Source organism: Orcinus orca, chromosome 3 (assembly GCF_937001465.1).
Source record: "Orcinus orca chromosome 3, mOrcOrc1.1, whole genome shotgun sequence".
Taxonomy (NCBI): Eukaryota; Metazoa; Chordata; class Mammalia; order Artiodactyla; family Delphinidae; genus Orcinus; species Orcinus orca.
The window spans coordinates 39060849-39084679 of NC_064561.1; the positions used below are offsets into that span (position 1 = coordinate 39060849).

General features: G+C 36.8%; 1 protein-coding gene across 1 annotated transcript; it reads right to left on the reverse strand.

The window, feature by feature from the left end:
• Nucleotides 1-1113: 1113 nt before the first annotated feature.
• Nucleotides 1114-22020, reverse strand: UBLCP1 (ubiquitin like domain containing CTD phosphatase 1). The gene is made up of 11 exons (XM_004285244.4): nucleotides 21891-22020; nucleotides 18643-18838; nucleotides 17407-17498; nucleotides 16914-16999; nucleotides 16717-16832; nucleotides 15387-15485; nucleotides 13002-13039; nucleotides 12342-12440; nucleotides 9441-9557; nucleotides 3987-4114; nucleotides 1114-2216 (listed from the first exon to the last, which is right to left on the reverse strand). Exons 2-11 carry the CDS (start codon nucleotides 18794-18796, stop codon nucleotides 2189-2191), a joined length of 957 nt encoding a protein of 318 aa, XP_004285292.1. The 5' UTR covers nucleotides 18797-18838; nucleotides 21891-22020; the 3' UTR covers nucleotides 1114-2188.
• Between the last annotated feature and the right edge of the window lie 1811 nt (nucleotides 22021-23831).

Here is a 23831-nt window from a genome sequence, read left to right on the forward strand (position 1 = left end):
ATGCTCAACCAGTTTATTCACTATTCACATATTTTATTACTATTCTTGGCAACTAACTCATTAAAAAACCAAGAAAAACCCTATATAATTTGCATTTTCCCATGTGGTGTTGTTGTTTTGCATACCCTTCCTTACCAATCCCTATTCCCACACAGCTCCACCTCCTCCCAAAAGACAACCATTTTCCTTTCTATGAATGAAGATCATGTTGCAGTTCCTTACTGTAATGACCTGCTTATCTATTCTTTACCTTTAAAACTGAGTAAATCCTACAGCTATCATTAATCCAGTAACTTGATTTTCATAAAGGACCTGAGGGGCTACCAGGTCTCAAACTGCCTTCTAAATCAAAGATTTAATGATGTTCTGCAGTTTTTAGGTTAAATATACTTTATTAGGCACTAATTGTTTGCAAGTCTGGAACATATACATCATAAAATTAATTTGCTATTTCACTAAAACATGCATCTGGATTAAGTCATCTCCTCGTTCTGCTGTGTACGCCACATACATAGAAATACAGAGATAGATCTGTTCAATAAATTATGAGACACATAAGACACACTAAAATTCTCACACTCTATGAATGTATTAACCACACAAAGACATGTGATTTCAATAAGCTGACAATGTTCTCCTAGGACTGCTTAATTTAGCATACCTGCTAATAAACTTTGGTTTGGGCACCACCTAATGGCAGAAAATATATTTTTTTTAGAACCTACTTTGCTTTGCTTCCTGAGGCTTGCTAATTTTTGCAGTTCAGTTTATACTGATTTAGAAAATGTTTGCTCTTTATCAACCTATATAAATAGTTTTAAGTGTTCAGTTTTTTAAAAAGGATAAAGACTTCCTTACCTTGGAATAATAAACTACTTTTCACACTGGGAAAATGTGCCAATGAAATGCTTTAAAAAATTCTATTCGATCCTTAAATATTTAAATTGAGCCTCATAATTAAGACGTTTTCATTGAATCATCTTAATTAGGGGTTCCCAAACTTTTAAAACCATACACATTTAATTTTTTTCAAGAGATGCCTGCCTGAACCTAGTGTTTGTTTCATGATTCAACAAAGAGGCAAAATATTTGGGATAATACAGAGCAGATAACTGATGTTTTAAGAAAAGGAATTTATTATTTACACCACTGAAATAGTCCCCCGTAAGAACAATACATACCATGTTTATTTGAAAGAACCAGATTCCTTTCAAATAGAAGAACTGTATAAAGCAATACTGTCAACACAAAACAGTGGTCACAATACATATCTGCAGGCAAAAGCATTGCAAATAAATTTCGTTAATCTTATGGCTAGATATTTTCACTGCAACACAGTGTTTGCACTTAGAGAAGACAGAGCTGGAACAGAACAAAAACTTTTTGTTCATGCTTTTTAGGACTGAACCAGTGATACGTCCCATTTTAAAATGTACTGCCTTTAACTGCTTTTAGGACAACGGTTTTAGGCAGGAGTGCTTCTACTTGGCCACCACAAAGAAACACACTCTTGTTCCTTAGTTTCATTCCTCAGTCTCATGTTTTCTATTTGTCACACTATGACATATCTGTATCAGAGCAGACGTTTTCCAGTTTTACTCAAAGAACACTGACACACATACACACCAAACTGAGACAGCTCAGAATTTAGAGATGTAGGTAGTGGAGTAATAAGAGAAATTGTGTTTATGACAAAGGAATAAGAAAAACTCTCAGTGGTTTTAAGCATACTAAACTAGGTTCCTTACTAAAAACTTTTCTTTTTTTGGTTTTAAAAACAGTAGTTTCAAGGTGGGTTTGGGCTTAGACAACAACACAGTGAGACAAACACACAAGACATACTTATTTCCAAAGTCACAAAATGACATTGTTAAGCATACATTTTTGTCCACTTTTGTGTGTGTGTGTGGGAATAAAACTCAGTACTCTATGTTGGAGAAAATATTTTTCAACAGTTACAGTATATTCATACAGGGGGAAAAAGGTGGGTTTTTTTTGTTTTTTTTTTGGCGTATTGCTATGATCTTCAAAAAATATAAAATTAAATTTACAAAAAAATGGAAGACCAAGTATAAGCAGTCTGATATTTGCTGCAGTGTCCAGCACTATCATAATGATCTTTAGCATAAAAGCAAAAAGAAGTTCATGGATCTCAAGTATCTTCAGTAACTGCCAGTATAGCTTGTAACTACTGTCCTTGCTTCTTTGAGAGATACCTGCAAGAAATAAAATAAGATGTCTAAGCTGTATCACACTAAATTTAACTTAACAATCTAACTCTCCTCCCTAAAGAAAGTTGTTTATTTTAATAACAAAACTTTTCAAGGTAAGTAATAACTGTTAATAATCGCTAACATGTGTTGTTTATGTGCCAAGCACTGTTCTAAGTACATGCATTAATTCATTTAGTCCTCACAACAGTTCTGAGTGTTCAGTGAGAACTTATTTCTATTTTACAGTCACAGAGAGGTTAAGCAGTTTGCCCAAGTTCATACAGCAAGAAAGTGGCAGAGTTCAGATTGAAAACAAGGCTCTGGAGGCTACACACTATCACTCCACACTGCCTTACTTCCAAATGTGAAAGCAATATATTAACTAGTATTATAATTTCCCCCCAAAACTAAAAGTCCATTTGAAGATCTTCTTGCATAAAGGTAGTGAGCCAAAGCTGCTAAAGAACTCTGATCAAGAGTGTAAAGATGCAAAGATGTTAATTCACCAAGCAAATTTTTCTTCATATTATGTTATAGGAGTCTACCAACAAATTAAAATTTTTACATCTCTATTTCTCACATTTATGAATTACTATACACTCAGAGCTATGGGGGTGGGGAAAGAGTTCTTAAAATCAGGAGACCTGGACAAGTTTTGATGGTAAAACTTGCTCAAACTGTGGCATTTACTATCTCTATGACTTAGTTACACCATCTACAGGAAATGTGGATAAAAATGCCAGCCTTGGGCTTCCCTGGTGGTGCAGTGATTGAGAGTCCGCCTGTCAATGCAGGGGACACAGGCTCGTGCCCCGGTCCAGGAAGATCCCACGTGCTACGGAGCAGCTGGGCCCGTGAACCATGGCCACTGAGCCTGCACATCCGGAGCCTGTGCTCTGCAACGGGAGAGGCCACAACAGTGAGAGGCCCGCGTACCGCAAAAAAAAAAAAAAAAAAAAATGCCAGCCTTACCCTCCTAATAGGATTATGAGACTCTAATAAGAAGTATATAAATAAGTATTATGTAGGTATATAAGTACATAAGTATATGAGTGATCTGAAAAGCCAAAAGTGTAATTTGAAAAGCCAAAGTGTTATATTACATGAAGTTTCTTTTGTTGCTGTATTGGTGAAATCAGCTCTTCAAAGATTTACTTCCAAAAAAGTACTTGCAGTACATAATAATCCTGTTCACTTCTCCAGAGGTCTTTCCTGCCTCAAAATCTTGACGTTTACATGCAGTCCATATGTAGATTTGTACTTATGTTTGTGCTCAGAAAAAAAGACTAGAAGACTAGACACCAAGCTGGTAACAGTGGTTATCTTTCATAATCACAAGTAACTGTTTCCCTAAAGGAATAAATTTTCTATTTTTTCTGCTACACAGAGGTTACTTGTAATTTTTAACAGAAAACTTTTTAGTATATTTTATTTTATCCTGACATTATTTTACAGTATGAGAACAGATTCATAAAAGAGTGACCCATTTAATGTCACAAAATAATTAACAGGTAGTATCACAAACATGTACTAGTCTCTTAAATCCTCTCTAGTAGAGAAGTATTAAAGATCTTAAGAGATGTGGGTTTATGAACAAGTTAGAGGTTAAGAGAAAGGGAAAAATACTTCCAGGGTAGATGTCACTGGATTAGAAAATAGCTTTAGAATTCACCCATTTTAAACAAAAAATAAGAGTTATGTGTATACCAGAGCTGCCAGACAATTTTTCATTCATTAATGTAAAGAAGAAATGAATAAGCAATTAGCACTTACCTTTCCCAATATTTGTGATTTAGGTCCAAAAAGTCATCTAATTTTGCTATTTCCTTGAGGTACTGGGTTAATTTTAAAAGTTCTTTGTCTTTATCTCGATTTAGGTGTGCTTTCATAAAAGGTCTTATCTATTAGAAAACAAACGTTATCCAACACTTCACATTGTAGTAAGAAAACTAGTACAAATCTACACTATTTTATCACTTAAATTACAGTTAATGAGATTAAAATATCACCAAGGCTGTCAATACTAAGAATTACTTTTACATTATCTCACTGACAGTCATGGTATGTTTACAGTAGAAGTTCTTCCACTTAATTTACCTTCTGTTATCTTTTCAGTCTGAACCTCACAACACCAGCTGTCTTATAGCACTTGAACCTTATGTGGCTTCTCTACTTTGCAAAACTGCTTAGACGTTTCCCCCTTCTATCAATCCAGTTGCTTCTTACTAATTAAATAATCTCATTCACATCACTTCATTCATAAAAAGGTACCCAATACATGCTGGATCTACAGAGGAGTGAGATAAATTTTAACACTGATGATTTTACATCAGTATTTTCTATGAAATTTTTATATAGCTATAATATTACACATTTGTATAACCTACTTTCACTCACATTTTATCATAAGCATTTTTATCAGTAAAGTCTCCATTAAAATATTTTTAATTATATGAGTTTTCCCATAAAAATCAGCCATATTTTCTAAATTTTTAAGTTCAATGTATTTTATGATAAAAAGTATTCATTTCAAAAGCATGAAAGTCAGGATGGTGGACAGGGTTGAAGACTGTAATTAGTAAGGGCTTTTACATCTTGACTTGAATGGTAGTTACATATGTTCTATGTAAAACAATTTGTTAAACTGCACATTTTATGCACTTTTCTTTATGTTACACTTCCAATAAAGAGTTCTACTTTTTTTAAGACACCAGCTCATCTATATAGCACTCAAGACAGCATTTCAAAAACTTTTAACTAATTTTAGATGAAATAATGTATCTGGGATTTGCTTCAAAATATCAAAGAGAGGGAAGTATGTAAGGTATAGAGCAAACATCCATGAATTAACAAGTTGTTTAAACAGGATAATGCATACAATGGGGGTTAGTTTATACAATTCAATGTAGTTCTTTTTATGTTTGAACTTTTCCATTATAAAAAAAATATATCTTTTAAAAATCACACATATGCCTGTAAGTACTGAATAAATCATTTTAGTAAAGCATTAATATATCCTTATTGTGATTGGGAGAAAATGCAAACCGGTCACTTTTACATAGTGACATTTAAAAACAGATGACATTTAATCATTGTCACCTGTTGAGAACAATGAGCCCATAGGAGTCGTTACCGTATCTATCAAGAGCAGAGGTTTTAAATATTTTTTTATTTACTTCTCTGTCATTGGAAAAACACACCACCAGCTTGAAACGGACAGAAGAAAAGTTTCCCATACGTTCCAGGTTCTATTCACATCAGAACAGTTTAAGGCCAAGGACCTCCACAGCTGTTAGTCAGTTGAGCTCTGGCTGAAGGGCACCAATAAGAGCTGTCAGAGTCTGCACAGAAGCAAACTCTTGTAGGAGATCCTTAATTCCAAACAGGCAGTGCGGGCAGTGCTGCTTCACAGCAGCAGCAGTGACTGCAGGAGATCAAGAAAACTCTCTGCAGGGACCTGCTTAAGCCCTACAGCTAGGTGTAAATAGGCATGATATCAGAATGTAGTGAAATGAGTTTCAGCATAATCCTGGGCAATATTGTAATGTTTTAAAGTACTCCCTCATTTAAAAAGATTGTAAAGGCAACATATTGACTTCTAAACTATTAATATACAATGTACCAAAGTGATTCCAAGTATAGAAGCAGAAGGGATTAGACTGAAAGAGAAAGTACAGAGTCAGTGGCTGGTAAATAAGATTTTCAACCCAAGGCCCTGCTAAGTTACTTTTACTTTCTAAACATTTGGTCTTAAGCACTATTAAATAACAAAACTAAAATACCCCAAAGATTCTGGATCTAAAAGTTAAACTAGTTAAGTGGGAAAAATTCACCTAACTGACTTCAATTGTTTCAGTATAATCACTGTTCCATTCTTCAAGAATGATCTAAGTGATCACTAGAAGGGCAGGCAACATATATTACCACCTCTGTCTCATATCAAAAAACATTTTTAGGAAATTAAGAATGTTTAGATTATCTGCATTCTCTTAAATCACCATTTCCCTATATAGATAATAAAAGTGAAGTTCAGAGTAACTACTGATTAATCCATGACCAAAATTCAAGTTCCTTTAGTTCAGTACTATATTCATAATTGACAAAGCCTCCTATGTTATATATTTCAAACCTTATGATTAGCAAGCTTATATTAGAAGTTAACTACTTTAAAAATAAGCAGTCTTTAAGATCTCTGTGAAATCTCTGAGATTTCTACCAGAAACATTATGGAACTGTGATAACAAAACAGAATTTAGAATATTTCACAATTTCAAAACCACTTCTATGTCAATGTGGGCAGATCATTAATTACTACCTTCTTAAAAGAGGCTTTCAAAAGGAGACATGCGAGAGATTACCTGTAGAATGCTTAAAAATACCTCTCCTGAATTAGAATTTTTGGAGGCAGAAACGTACATATTTTTAGGAATTCCTTCAATGATTCTACTGAGTACTCTGCTAAAAAACAAACAAACAACTTGCTCTAAAGTAACATGAAGAACTAGAAGTTTATATCATCATCTGTCTGCATCCAGAGATGAGGAGGGCCCAAATGTTGGCTGGGAAAATAATGTTTCTTCTAAAAACACACATGAAAGTAATAATTTTTTTTTTTAAGTTAAAGCTCTTCTCAAAAATCATTCCCTGTCTCACTTATATGTAGAATCTAAAAACAAAAACAAGAACAAAACACATACATAAAGCCAAGCTCATACATACAGAGAACAGAAAGAACATACTGGTGGTTGCCAGAGATGGGTGGGTGGGAGAAATGGGTAAAGGGAGTCAAAAGGTACATACCTCCAGTTATAAAATAAATAAGTCATGGGGATGTAAGGTATAGCACAGCAACTATAGTTAACAATACCATATTGCATATTTGAAAGTTGCTAAGAGAGCAGATCTTAAACGTGTTCATCCGAAGAAAAAATTCTGTAACTATGTATGGTGACAGATGTTAGTTAACTAGACTTACTGTGGTGATCATTTCACAATATAAACAAATATCAAATCACAAATTATGTTGTATACCTGAAACTAATATTATACCTGTTAAAAAAAAATTAATCATTCCTTAAATACCATGACTTTACCTCCTTTCCAGTACAGACACCACTACTTTCATACAAAATTTGGCTTAGATCAATTGAATCTTTCCTCAAGACTGAAGAACATACTTTTGTACCTTATACCTCGTAAACTACACACAGGAAAAGCACTTCTCCTAAAGCCTCAAACAGAAATCATTTTTAAAGGACAGAATAATCACCAGTCTACCCCAAGTACTTTTCTTCCAAGTCAACAGCTCTTATATTTGTGACAATTCACTACCTAGATTAATATTCAGTCCCTAAACTATCCTCATTGTACACTAAAGACGACATCAACAGTCTGTATGGAGAGCTTCAAAAATCTACCTTCTTCAAGTTTTTCTCTCGTCTTTTAAAGTTATCAAGAATTCAGCTGGTAGTGACTTCCCTGGTGGCAGAGTGGTTAAGAATCTGCCTGCCAATGCAGGTGACACAGGTTCGAGCCCTGGTCCGGGAAGATCCCACGTGCCGTGGAGCAACTAGGCCCGTGTGCCGCAACTACTGAGCCTGTGCTCTTGAGCCTGCGAGCCACAACTACTGAGCCCACGTGCCACAACTACTGACGCCCATGCACCTAGAGCCCGTGCTCTGCAACGAGAAGCCACTGCGATAAGAAGCCCACGCACCGCAACAAAGAGTAGCCCCCGCTCACTGCAACTAGAGAAAGCCCGCGCTCAGCAACGAAGACCCAACGCTGCCAAAATAAATTAATTAATTAATTAAAAAAAAAACATAAAAAAAAGAATTCAGCTGGTGGAAAAGTTCAGGACTGAAATTAAAAGTATCTTAGTATCAGGATTTACACTTCAAATGGAGACTCCATTTGCATTGTACCATAATATAGAGCTATCTTTTCCATTTTCATAATGTATTTACACATAGGCAACCACAGGTACCAGAAATTTTAAGTTTCAAATTTCTCTCTTACCAATTTTACGCTGCTACCAGGGTTAAGTATCACTATGATGCCTACATAAGATTGCATGTGACTTAATGCTAAGATCAACACTGGCCTAGAAACCAAGTTACTTGGGTTCTAACTCAAATTCTATCATTAACCAGTTACAATCATGACCTTGGGCAAGTCATGAACTTTCTGATCCTCAGATTGTTTCTATAAAAGATGACTGAGGTTCCTTCTAGCTCTAGCATTTCATAATTCTAAGCTCTCCACTAACACTATATGAATTTGCAAAAACCTTTTATTAGTTTCAGTTTAAAAAGGAAAATCAGGGCTTCCCTGGTGGCGCAGTGGTTGAGAGTCCGCCTGCCGATGCAGGGGACGCGGGTTCGTGCCCCAGTCCGGGAAGATCCCACATGCCGCGGAGCAGCTGGGCCCGTGAGCCATGGCCGCTGGGCCTGCGCGTCCGGAGCCTGTGCTCCGCAACGGGAGAGGCCACAACAGTGAGAGGCCCGCGTACGGCAAAAAAAAAAAAAAAAAAGGAAAAATACCCTTATTGCCAGCTTTCCAGCTAACTAGAACATCAGAAATTCAAGATTTGTATCCCTAATAGAATGTCTGATGCTTTCACTTTTGATGCTAAAAGTCAATGTCAGTAAGCTCATGTTGCTCCACAGAGCTAACTGAAAATAAAACATCTGGATGGGGGCTTCCCTGGTGGTGCAGTGGTTAAGAATCTGCCTGCCAATGCAGGGTACACGGGTTCGAGCCCTGGTCCGGGAAGATCCTGCATGCCACGGAGCAACAAAGCCCATGTGCCACAACTACTAAGCCTGAGCTCTAGAGCCCACGAGCCACAACTATGGAGCCCACATGCCACAACTACTGAAGCCTGTGCACCTAGAGCTGGTGCTCCACAACGAGAAGCCCCCGCTTGCCACAACTAGAGAAAGCCCACACGCAGCAACAAACGCCCAACACAGCCAAAAATAAATAAATAAAATAAATTTATGTAAAAAAAAAATTAGAAAAACAAACCATCTGGATGAGTTGGTTAACTAGGGAGATACCAAGCAAAAAGAGAGAATGCTCAATTTTATATGAATTTTTCTAAACACTTAAGCTTTTCTTGACAGGATAATACACTACTTCCAAAAATTTATGAAATTCAATAGTGCTAACGTTCTACTACATAATCCAGCATATGTGAGAATAGCAAGTAAAATTATGTCTTACCTTTAGTCCATTCTGTGGGTTCATTAGAAAATTTCTTCCTATGTCGTCAAACATGATGGTGTTTTTTTTGCTGTAAAACTCCGAAAACTTTCCCCATATAACACCAAGAGGCTTTACCTTAGAATAAAAGTTTAGATTTAACTCAAGTTTCATGAATAGTTCATCCTTTCTTAAAAGCAGAAATACTGCAAGATGCCCTGCACAACTATGCCAGAGCGTTCCTTTACCATGAGGCAGTCAGTGATGGCTGGCTTTGTGAACAGAACAGAATCAAGATGCAACACACTGTAAGGCACAACATATCTCTCAATGTCAACTTCTGAAAGGTCTGTTCGTGTCTAATGGAATTAAGCCCATTATAAGACTTCCTATAATTTTAATATGAAGATTCGGGATCAAAAAAAGTATTTAATTTTTTAAAAATCTAGTATTTGTTTAGATGTCTGCTGAGCATTCACATGTCCCCTCAGGGCTTGAGGTTTCACATGGGGTCTGTTTTCAAAACTAGAAAACCTTAATGACAATGTACCTGGTTCTTTTATTACAATATTTAAATATTTTGTAAAGGAAAAATGGACTTTCTCCTTAGTTCAGTGGTACAGGTGCACAATTTCTAGGGCATCTGATTATTTCACTTCAAAACACCGTAATTTGTAAATTCTTGCTTTTATTTCTGAATTCTTAAAATGAGCCTCCAAAAAGGTAATTTCTCAGTTTTTCATATCTATTGATACTTGCATAAATTCTCTGCAAGATCACACAAGAAATAATAGTGATTGCTTGAAGGAAGGAAAGTTAAGTGGCTGGAGGGTCCAGGAGGGAGGAATACTTTCCACTATACACTTTATTTGTGAATCATGTGAACATATTTTACACACTCACAAAAATATTTTAAATACATTAACTTTTAGAAGAAAAAGTACATTTTGCTGAAGGCAGTAGTCTCGTTGACGGTAATGTGAGATTATATGATGATAATAATAATTATATGAGATTAAATGGTAGGAAATAAATGGTGACAAGTGTTGTCATTAATTTAAAAATGTTTTTTCTCCTCTATAATTTCTTTTAATACGGAGAAAGCCTTTTTCTTAGTGTCCTCATTACTGCAAAAAATGTTATTCAAATATTTTAATTTCACTAAAATTTTATTTGCTGTATTTGTTTGCACTATTTGTTTACTACTGAAACAAACCCCCCAAATACTTGAAGCCAAATATACAGAAACTGACACAATAAACCAGATTCTTGGTTTTCTTAGCCAACATAAAGCCTCAAAAAATATAAGAGCTTTATGACACCCAGGGTTAGAAATCCTACATCTTCTTAAATAGTGCTGTCATTTTGCAATTAGGTCAAGCACCATATGTTCTCCAAAACATGAGCTACCTTGTTTTCTATTAGAGAAGTAATATTGCTGACTGTAGAAAAAAATCTGAAAACACAAAAAAGCACAAAGGAAAATATTTAATTACCTATAATCCAGTTAGTACCAAAGAATGCAACTAGATATTCTGATATATTTCTCCAGTCTTTCTGATAAACAGCCGCAACCTCAAAGAGTTCACAGATCTTTTGTAAAGCTAAGGGAACCCCTGAACCAAACAACGGTTAAAAACTACTTTCTAACAGTTTGCAAATACTGCTAAAATACTTCTTTAACTTTAATAACGTATCATGAAAAATTTCTGAAGCACTAAATACTGCATCAAATAATTAGCTGCAGGGCTTCCCTGGTGGCGCAGTGGTTGAGAATCTGCCTGCCAATGCAGGGGACACGGGTTCGTGCCCTGGTCTGGGAAGATCCCACATGCTGCGGAGCAACTGGGCCTGTGAGCCACAACTACTGAGCCTGCGCGTCTGGAGCCTGTGCTCCGCAACAAGAGAGGCCGCGATAGTGAGAGGCCGCGCACCGCAATGAAGAGTGGCCCCCGCTCGCCACAACTAGAGAAAGCCCTCGCACAGAAACAAAGACCCAACACAGCTAAAAATAAATAAATTAATTAATAATAATAATTAGCTGCATTCCATTAAATGGATGAACAAAAATGTGTACAACCAACTCCCTACTGTTGTAGGGATTTGTTATTGAGGATTTCTTTTTATTCCTTTAATTTTTCATTATTATAAACACTCCTGTTTAACACTTCCCAAACTTCTTTTTACTGTTTAGACTGTACATGTACCACTTTAGTAGGTAATAAATTATACTTTTCCTTGATGTACGCAGTATTTCCTTTATTGAAAACTCTACACACACATAATTCTATTCATGACTTTTATGACTTTGACAATTTTAATACTGTCTTCCCTAAGCTTTCCTAGTTTGCTAAGTTCTCCCCAATTCCTATTAGTCTGTGTTTCCAAAAGGTACGGACCATGTCTCCTCATCTCTTTATTCCCAACAGTGCCCATTACAGGGCCTTGCAGATCGCAGAAGTTCATAATATGACTAGTTACTTGACACGTAAACAAAGTGAAGAACCTTAATCTTTTTAGCCCAACTCTTTCTTGATGGTTCTTATTGCTTTCTCTAGGGCTTCACGTACATAACCCCAAAGTACATGCATCATGATATACCTGCTTTTATTTATCAGTTTCATAGAGGGCAGGGCAAGTGTGTCCTGGTCTGTTTCTAGTATCTTCCTTGACAACATTCAGTATTTTTTCACACCAATTAACCATGACCTTTCTTGACAGTCCTTCCTCAAGATCCTTAACTTTGTCACTAAAATTCATATCTGTTAACCTGAAATACATCTTATGTCAAAACTCAACTGATACTTTATTATCCACTCAGATGTATTTCTAAACTCTGTGTAGTTTATTCCATCAATATAAATATAAAAGTACACCAGAAAACAAGCAAGTCTTTAAATAAAAAGTAAAATGACTTCTTACATCTATTAATCCTCTCCTTGGAGTATGCACTGTTATCATAGCAGCACTGTCCAACATGAAGGTAATCTTGTAATTTGCATTTGTACTCACTCCCAGCTCCTATAAATACAAATATTCATGTGGTTAAAATATAATAATGTGGAAAATCCCAGGCTTTATGAAAAGTCCAGCTATAATTTCCCATAATGCCAACTTTCTACCCCCTGGCTACCACACCTTGCTCAACAACTAGCAACATTTTAGTTTCACGAAGCAAAATTGATAAATGATAGTCCAAAGAACCCTAGTCTATTTAGCTCTAAAATGAGGGGCCCTTTTCAATGTACTACCAGAAACAGGTTACTTCCCAATTTAATATTTTAGAAGAGCATCACTCCTTTAAGTATCACACAACAGAGAAAAGAAGGAAAAGAAAGTATTAGCGTAAAATGGGAGAAAGAGGAGAGGAAGCTTTGCTGTACTTTTTCTTGAAAAAGACATAGGTAATCAATGCAAACCACCATTAAGCAGACTTTAAACACACCTCTAACTCCTGATACTGGCATTTGTTTTGCTACTAAATGCCCTCCAATGACAATGAAATTAATTCAATTCGGAACTTTCTAAAAAGACAAATGCAGTTTCAAAACGTTCTTAAATGGACTGTTTTCTAACACTTACTTTCATTTTAGCTTCAATCCACTTCATATTTGTTGCAGCTAAAACATGAGGAATGATAACACAATATGTATGAAAAGCTTGAATTTCATTTAAAAAATCTTTCTTCTGTATAAATTAGTTAAGTTTTCTAAGCAAGACTATAAGTTCAAATACATCACAAATAATCCCTAGCATATTTATGGTAAATTCCTTTTAACTGTTTATAAAAATAAACTTATTTTAGTGTGTCTTCAAGACAATAACATTTAAACAACTTTTATCTAAAAGATAAGGTAACCAATGCTCAAAAGAACTCTGAACCTAGGAATTCATAAATCAAGACCTAACCACCCTTTTAAAAACAGCCCTAATACTGTTCTCTATCAGTTCTAAACTTGAATTTAGGGTGCCTGGATCTCCATTTTCTTCTGCGTTCCTACTGCCAGGCAACACACAGGTATATATGTCAATATAAGCAGATTAATGTTATGTGTCAAAAGTTTATGTTGAAGACTGCTAGGCTGAAGACTGTCGAAAAATGCTAAAGAAAATTAGCATTTTGCCAGGCTCAGCAAACTTAGTGCTCATTGAGTCCAGCAGCTTTTAACAAGAAGTCTGAGGCAACTAAATTCACAAACCCTATCTATGTCACGTTCCTGCTCACTGTCACACACCAACCACTTCTGAGAACACTGATAAAAATTCAAACTTCAGTTTTATGTGCCCTACTCATCTCAAGTTATTGGACTAAACTATATAGGTATTACAAAGTAAAATGTTTAAAAATGGAAAAAGGAGTTCAATTATTTAAAGTGTGTATATGAGTGTGTGTATATTATTTTAAGGGCAAAGAGGGAGCTGAGTCCTCAAAATAAAAATCTTTAGCACACATACAAGAACCAAAATCACCTTACATGCAAAACTGGTCAGTTGAACTAAAATTTTAGAGAGTGATGTATCTACAATGACAACAATCAGGCGACAGGGAAAAACAATTTTTTTAATTCAATATATATTTTGGGACTATAATCCCCAGATGAAAAACAGAAAGATTTACAGCTAATAAAAAGAGTTTCTAATTATTAAGAAACTATTACATGTCAGACATGTTACTAGTTGCTATACCAATATTTTATTCTTACAACTACCCTGTAATGTAGATTTATTTATCTTCATTTCTCAGATGAGGAAGCTAAGTCTCAGAGCAATTAACTGACCTGCCTAGTGTCACAAAGTAAGGTCAGAGCCAGGATTAAAACCCTAGTCTATTTAGCTCCAAAATGAGGTGCCCTTCTCAACGTACTACCATGAAATTTATTTTAAAAAAAAATTTATTTTAAGCATATGATTGTAAAATGTCCTCAAAGTCCCTAAGTCTACTCTAATAACATTTAGAGGATAAACTTTTTTCTCAAATGTCATCTCAGATGTCAGAGTTGCTGAACAAAAACCTATTTCCCAGAAAGCTTTCTCCTCTGTACCTTAAAAACCAGAAAATTATGTATTTAACTATGTATTGAATTATAATGGCTATGTACTCATAATAACACTAAACTATTGAGATACTCTGATAATAAAAGAAAATACAAAGGAAATTTGCAAACTGCAGAACAACTATGTGGCCTCTCATCAAAAACCTAGTAAGATTACCATCTTTAGGGATTTTATTTAATTCACAATTAGGATAGCTCTTTTCTGCTTATGACATTGCCAAGACGTAACTTTAAATGTCTGTGGGAAGGTGAGATGTAAATCAATACACTCCCCTTCCCTTTTCAGAAGGTCGTACCACAAAAAGATTGTCACCTGAACTAAACAGTGCGTTCAGTAATGTAGTAAATTTACTTTTTGGAGCAAACTCACTGTTACCACAGACCTGTAAGTTCCTGGAATGGCAGACCACAAGTTGAGTAACACTGCTTTAGCCCTGCTAAAGTAACACTGCTTTATTTATTAAATAAATAAAATTTAATAAAAATTTTATTAATTTTCCTTGAGTAAATTCATATTGCCTTTATTTCTGAACTACATCACGGTAAAATTCTTTTAAATACATATCTTTCTCCAAGTGTTTTGAGACTAGAGTGATGAAGAAAGGAGAAAGCAACAATATACTAAAGCATCAAAGATTCTACAGCAAAGATCAGAAAGAAAAGATCCTAATCAAGGTGGGGTCTTGTGAAAATAAGGCCATTTTTTTTTCACACCATAATCTACTCTCTTCCTATATTTAATTATTTCAGCGGTATTTGGCAAATGCACATAAGTTTATATTGTGATGCAAGAAAGTCAAACATGCTTCATCAGAAATTTGCAAAATATAAAATTTAAGTCACATTTTATAAAGCAGAGTAATATAAGGAACAACTTATTTTCATGGAAATCTAAACAAGAAATATAGCTTACACCAAATAACAATGTCATAATCCTCATATGCAGATGTTAGGAATTCATGAAGATATGGCCGCATTAATTCTACCCCAGTCTCTGCACAAGACCTATGGTCTAAAAGAAAATCAGTTAGAGATGATGATTAGTTTATTATCATGGACAAGTACCCAATATCAATTAAACTTCTGAAATGTAATATAAACACTCAAATGCAAACTACTTCAGACTAACTTACATCAGCTGACAAAGGGATGTCTTCAAAACACACAATTCAATATTCTTGCAATCCAATTTTAATTGATCAATTCTGTTCAATTTGCAAAGACCAATATCCAGAATTCAGGCTTATATAATAAACAGTAAATTTTTTTCTCATCTAATCTCTAAAACGTAGATGTTATTTTAGGATATGAAAAACAAACTAGGGACACATATACTCACTTTTTAGCCATTTACCTACCAAATATAATCATATTTCACCAAAATAACAGGTTTGATTAACTTAATAATCAAATTTTTAAAAAAATTTACGCTAACTTATGACATGTACTTAAAGTTAAGGATTAGAGGTAAATAAATCCATTCTAATATCAGGAGTTAACTAATCATTTCTGGCAATATTAGAGGATGAAAGAACAAATTGCTTTTTTTGTTGACATGAAATTTTAAATTCAAGAATCTGCCTTGGGGCTTCCCTGGTGGCGCAGCGGTTGAGAGTCTGCCTGCTGATGCAGGGGACACGGGTTCGTGCCCTGGTCTGGGAAGATCCCACATGCCGCGGAGCGGCTAGGCCCGAGCCATGGCCACTGAGCCTGCGCGTCCGGAGCCTGTGCTCCACAACGGGAGAGGCCACAACAGTGAGAGGCCCACGTACAGCAAAAAAAAAAAAGAAAAGAATCTGCCTTGAACATAATTAAATAGAAAACCAGGAATAAAATATCAAAAATGATTTTTAAATAACCATAAAATGTTAAGTGTTAATCAATAGGGAATCACTTGATTAAATTATCACACATCCATAAACTAGAAAAGCGCCTGACCAAAAAATACATATATTTAACTCACAATGAATGTTAAATGACTGTGATGTTCAATATATCATTAAGTAAACATAAAAAGGACATACATACAAACACCCTGGAAGATGCACATAAAAATATGAGTGGTCATCTTTGGATCTTGGGATTACGGATGACTTCTTTTTTCCCTTACAATAAAATGATTTACTTTTAAAATAAAAAGAAAAGCTTTCAAATATTTCATATTGCAAGGGAAAAACAAACAAATAAAAGGGGAAAATGCCATTGTGGATAACAGAGATGGAGCACAGTTTTAGGTGACTTACCAAATAACGTATAATCAACATCTAGTACCAAAAGTTTTTTCCCTTCCCTGGGAGGATTCAAAACTTCCACTTTGTACTCTTTTACTCTGCGGGAAATTTTCAGTAGGTTTTCCTCCCTAACGAAAAATAAGATCAGATGAAATATTCACTTTTTCTCAAATTACAACCAATTTCCTTTGATGATGAAAAGTACTCACCTATTTTCTACTTCAACTACTTCATCTTCAATATCAAAGTCGTTAATAACATCATCATTGTCAGGAGGTGGACCTAAGACATCTTCCTATTAAGATGAAAAATAGTTTTGTTTGGCCATATTATCATTAACATAACAAATACATTCATAGCATAAAAAGCAAATAAGAGGTACAATTTGAGTCCAAGAGTCTTGCAAGCACACACTACGGGAAAACTTCCACATTTTATATTTCGTTATATATGTTCACTGGGCAGATTTACCATGTTAAATTTGACCATTAGCACTACTACTACACTTACATCTAGCTATACACTAACAAATTTCCCAGTATTTGGTTTCTGCTGAGTTAATACACACATTCATTGTGCAGCTTTTACTTTTCACCGACCGCTAAACTGACAATTTTACCACAATTAAAACTATGATACAACAGTGTGATATAAACCATAATATCTTCAAAGGGACAAATGGTAACAAAAGTAAACATTTACCAAGCTCTCCTCACGAGTTCCCATCATCATGATTTTAGTATTTGGTTTCAGTTTGAGAGCTCCAAGCTTAACATCATTTTCTGCAGGTTTGCCTACAATACAAGCAAATGACTGTTTTCTCACTAAAGTTCAGGTGCTGGTTTCACTATCCCATTACACAAAACCCTAACATTAAAAGGTTTGGTACAGATTCCACAGCAAGTTTTTTTCCTTAAATTAACAAACTGTTACTGCTGAATTAGCAATTTCTAACACACTAAGAAGTAGTAGTTAACACAAGGTTGGAATTTTTCCCCAACTCTTAGAGGAACACCTTTAATTCAACTAACTAAACAAAATAAATTCATGTTTTATTCTGTTGTTCAAGATGAAGATGACTGTTTTCCAGAAAGTCCTGAAAATTGAGTGCCTGAGATAACTGTACATACAAACACCGTGAAAATGCCTTTTAACTGAATGTGAACACTGCCTATAATTTACAAATCATTATTACTTTTGAAACAGAAAAGATAATTTGGGGAGAATAAAAGGCCCAAACTGTAATGAAAAGGCTGTGCTAGATGACAGATACTAGAAATTACACTGGGGGCTTCCCTGGTGGTCCAGTGGTAAAGAATCCGCCTTACAATGCAGGGGATGCGGGTTCGATCCCTGGTCAGGGAACTAAGATCCCACATGCCGCAGGGCAACTAAGCCCGCGCGCCACAACGACTGAGCTCGTGCGCCTCAACTAGAGCCCGCATGCTACAAACTACAGAGCCCATGCACTCTGGAGTCTGCGCGCCACAACTAAAGAAAACCCGCACACCAAAGCTAGAAAGAAGCCCACACACCACAAAGAAAGATCCCGCATGCCTCAACGAAGATCCCGAGTGCCGCAACTAAGACCAGACCCCGACGCAGCCAAAAAAAATTTAATTAAATAAATAAATAATACATAAGTCTTAAAAAAAAGAAAGAAAGAAAGACAGAAATTACACTGTTTACCTGGGACTTCCGTGTCACAGGTTTAACAAGCAAACATCAACTGTCAGAGGAAATCAAAAGTAATCTTAATAGTGGTGGTATTTTCAGGGATCCTTAAATATTCTTACTTGTACCATCAAAAAAAATTTAGGGATATCCCTATCAAAGAAATCTCCAAAGGGAAAGACTTATTAAAGTGAACAGATAATAGCTAATATAAAGATTCATAAATATATCAATGCAATAAATTTGAAGAAGGGAGAAAATTACCTTTAACTTTGAGTCCAAGTAACTTCTGGCGTTCTGGTAGTACTCCCGTAAGGGTCTTGAGAAACTGTTTGAGATCTAGCACAGTATCATCTTCTGAAAGTGTGGTCACTGAATATTCCTGTCCACCCCATTTTACAATGATAGGAAGAGCCATCCTTGAAACATACGATGAGGCAGCTTTTGTTCAGAAAGATACCTAGAAAGAAAGGCATACACAAGTTAAAACAGATATATCAAAGATGTACGTAAACTTGCAACTTTAAGTTTTATAAACTGTCATTTGAGTCCTATTTTACAACTTGATGATAGAGAAACAGGATTTTCTACTTACAGAAATGTTATCAGAATGCCAAAAGTTATCGGGAGTCAAAGTTAAAATTCTCCCACCCTCTCAATTTTTGGCTTAAAGTTACAACTTCCTAATATTCTATCAGATTCTCCTGGTTCAAGTGGAAAGCTGCAATAAATGAGCTAACTATTCCTCCCTCTCTGATCAGGTTTATGCTACTGGCAAGTTCCTCCATGATGGACTGTCCATGTTCATTTACCATTTGCAAGGTAGGACAATGAGTTGTTAAGAGCATAAATTCTAGAGATAGATTACCTGGGTTCAGAGGTCAGCTCTCCCTCTTATTAGCTATTTAACCTTGGAAAGCTAACTGACTCTTAGTGCCTAGGTTTCCTCATCTGTAAAACAGGGATGCTAATACTGCCTAATTCTCAGGGTTCTTAAGAGGAATAAATTAATTTTTGTAAGTCACATACTACCTGGCACATAGTAAGCTCTAAACAAGTAAGTACTGGTTACATAAGTTGTTCTAAAAACTAGAACTGAAGTGTTCCAGGCACTGCGCTAAATAGTAAATGGCCATTATTTGTTTCATATTTAATACACTGGACAGTTTTTACTCAATCTCCTTTAACAAGGTTGTTTGATAAGAACTGTCCCTCTTTTACAATTAAGGAAATAGGGGTTCAGAGAGGTTATGTAATCTGCTCATTGGCACATAGCTGATAACAGAACAAGTCTTCTGACTAAATCTCATTTTCTTCCCTTACACAACTGTCTCTCTTGAATTGCACCTACAGGAGTTAAGGCACCAAATATCAGTAATTACAAAACCTACAGGCACAGATATAAGTACACAAAGGTTATATAGCAGCTGCCACTCATCAACAATAGCATGTAGGTCTCCTCCCCCCATAAAGCTTTCTACCAGTTTTCATAAGTTGGTTCCCCCAACAGGTCAGAGAACTAGATTTTCTAATCTCAAAGTAGTGGTATTTCCAAATGCTGTCATATATTTAATACAACATTTGACTTCACTCTTCAAGTATTACAACCAACTGCAAGAAAGAAGGCAAATTATAAATCTTAACATGCAAACGTAATTTGAAAATTTAAGATGTCTTCAACATACCCATTAGAAAAGAGCACCGTAAATTCACTTACATTTATTCTATGTTTACAACCTGCTCTACTAAAACTTTAAAGAAGGTGTGTTACTTTAGGGCAATGTATTCTATTTGGAGAGAACTTGCTCTAACAAACCTTATAATCCTCAATAAAAAGCCAAATGGCCCTTTTGAGTCAAACTGAAATATCATTTAAATATTATTTTTCTGAGAGAAGTGGAAATAAAACTGAAAATTTACAAGAGCTAGGAATGCAAATAGCACTAATACAGCATACTGTGCTGGGCAGAGCAGAACATGTGAAGTGAGATCACCTGAACTCTAGGTAAGCATGGACAAGTCACTGCACCTCTAGACCAGTGTTCTCAAAGTGTGGTCCCCAGACCATCCAACAGCATTGACCCCACTTGGTAACTTGTTGGGAATGTAACTGGGTCTGGAGAGAAGAGACCTAGCAATTTGGGTTTTAACAATCTCTGTCTCCCCCTCCCCCCATCTCTGAGGCATGCTAAAGTTTGAGAGCCAGCGCTCTAGGCTCTTCAATTTTCTCAGCCTTAAAAAAAAAATGTGCCAGATGGCATGGGCTCTATATGCTTAGTAAAGCAGTATACAAATATCATCACCCATGCCACAAGTGGGATCTCCAAGTTGACAATTGCTCTAAAGGACCAAGCACAACAAAACAAACACCATAAAAAATTTTACCGCATAAAGTCCTTAAAACTGTTTTTCAGTTACTGAACCTCATTCCTTCAATATTCAGATCATTAACAACAATGGAGCAATGCAATGCAAATGCATGAGTCATTTTATGTTTTCACATTTAGCCTTCTTTCTTACACAATTTTAATGTTTTGTATCACTGCGGACCCTATCAGATTTATAAACTGAAAAATGATTTTAGGGGTAAATGTGGCAATCAAACCCGAACAAGTAAGCAAGGAGCACACCTTTATGGTGAAACTACAGTCAAGAACGGCTGTTTGGGTAAATTCTTCTCCCTAACATACAGTGGTGACTTGCCTAGTCAGGGCAGGAATGTTTACTTGACAAGAATAGTGTTAATCCCTGCGATAACAGCCGTGACATCACTTTGTATACTATAAAAAGCAATACGAATGGTCGTGAAGATAGGAAAATGATAACATGCTCAACAACTTAATTGAATAATCTCATTTAATCTTCACAATCCTAAACTGACAACTACTGTCTTCATTATACAAACCAGAAAATTGAAAAAGAGGAAAAACAAATTGCCCGAGACCACACAACTAAAAAGTAGCAAAGGCGGTTAATTTGAAAGTAACAGCAGCAAAAGTTAACACCTTGGGAATTGAGGGGAGGGAGTTAAATTTAAACACGCCCAGTAAAGGGTAACTGTTGAAGTACTGTCAACTCCTCCTCGGGAGAGCAGGGCAGCAGCAACTGCGAGGGAGTGCAGAGGAAAGAGCTGTGGGAAGTGATTGGTATGAGACAGCACAGAAGGCAGGCACAGACCCCAAAACCCGAGAGGGCCGGAATCCGTTCAACAGGGAGGAGGGAGAGACGGACAAACCCCAGAAGAGGGAGGAATAAAGGTTTGGGGACGCAAAATCCACTGAGGCGCCGGAAGCCCTCCACCTAGGCGACGAGGCTGGATGGGAGGGCGTCGGCCCCTGTGAAGAGCCGGACGGGGCCGGAGGCCTGGGCCGCGAACCTGGGCAGCCGCGGGCGGGGCCCCCACGAGCAGCCACCAGCCCGCCCGCCCGGCCACAGTGGAGGCCGGGTCTCGAGACAGCAAAGCTGTGGTTCCCCAGCCCCACGGCGCGCCGGCGTGCCCCGCGTCCCCTCACCTGGAGCGCGGCGGAACCGGCAGGAGCGGACGCAGGAACCGACCGCAGCGGAATCCAAGGCGACCGGAAGTGAGAGGCGGGGACCGGAACCGGCTAACGAACCGGAAGTTAGGGTTTGAAACGGAAGCGCGCCAGAGAGCGGAAGGTCGCTTCCCTTGTTTCTCTCCGGGCAACGATGTTACATAGACGTTGCCAGGGACTTCCTCACCGCGACGAGGGAACCAGGCCTTTCCGAGAATGTGACCGCTGTACGGATGCCTGCGAGTCTTGGATGGCTTCCGTCCCTCGCCCGTTCTGCGCATGCGTCCGCTGGCGGGTTTTTGAGTTGGGTAGGCCCTGCCGGGGGTATGACGTCTCTGGTATTGTTTCTCCAAAGTCGGAGCTAGGTGTGCTGAGATCTTCCTGGGACTCGGGCCTAAAACTTGTGTGGCTTTTTCATGTTCCGAATGAGGCCTGAAAGGTGATATTTGAGGTCTTGAGACTTGAGACTTGAGAACTCTACCTGGCACCAGGGGCCACCAATTCAGGAGTTTAGAATTCTACCCGTTTTACCCAATGGAAGAGGAAACAGGATCGTCAGGGAAGGGGCAAGCCCAAGTCTCAGAGAACCAAGGAAGCAAATCTCATGAGAGCTGCATCGAGATTACTGTAGTCTTGTATCGAATTAGTCTCCACCCGCCCGTTCCCAGGTCCATTCCATCTTCCTGCAGAATGCTAAGAAAGCCAATTACAAACCCTGACAAAAGAATTCCAGGGTTTAATGGAAATTCGGAGCAGCCGCTGTCTGGTACAGCGAACTCCCAACGTGCATCACTTTATGATAGGCAAGAAAAAGAAGTTAATAATTGCTCACTAGATTGTTGTATGTGGCGGCAAACAAAACTTAGGTTTTGAAAAGGAAGGGAAAGGGAGAAAATAATATTGGCCCCAAGTATGCACTAGGTCCTTGAATTACTTGTATTTTTCCTTCTACTTGACAGCAGTGTTACTGATCCATGTTTCCCTTTTGGCTGTCATGGAATGGAAGCAAAGAGCCAAGTTTTGTGTCTTAACAGTTTTTTAGTTAAGACACACAAACTATTGTACGTTTTCCTTCCCTCTTTTGGTAATTTTTATTGCGCTAGTAATGTATGAGTATCTGCTCATTTTTAAAAATGAAACGTATTTTCAGTAACAAGTATTCCCGCTATCCTTCAAAAAATGGGAAACGGAAAACCCAAAGTTAAAAGAATTTGTACAAAAGTCACACATTAGCAGTCTAGCCAAAGAGATGGCCAAAAGACAAGGGACTGGACTCCAGAATGAATTTTCTTTCAAACCAATCTTTTTTGCTTTGTTCACGTGCCAAATAGCTTCTTGGCGACTTTATATTCTTGCTGTTGTGGTTAGAGAAACTTGTTTTTGTTAACAGAACGGTGAACTAAAACATTTTTAAGCTTCACTAATTCTAAACAACAGGATACATAAGGAGATTCCTTTTAATCATGGAATAGCCATTGTACAAAGAGTCTGATGATAAGTCTGGTATTACTAGAGTGTAAATAATTTAATAATTACAAATTATCTAGCCAAGTGTTGAACAGTAGTATTTCTCAGAGAATAATGGTAGCAGAGACTTACCAGATGATTTTAAGTTATGCCCAAATCTCAGTTCCTCCAAGTCCATTTCTAGACTTGGTCCATTTACCAGATGATTTTAAGTTATCTTATGCCTATATTTCAGTTCCTCCAAGTCCATTTATATTTAACTAAACATTCATTAAATCAAAAATAATGTTAAGAAAACACTTGGAGTGGATTGAAAGATAACATTGAATAAAAGAACTGGACTCGTGGTAACTAGGAATGTATATAAAGTGGACCTAAAAAGGGGCTCACAGCCACTCACAACTTCCAATAAGAGAAAAATTAAACGTCTGCCTCCTGTTGCTCACTAGAGCC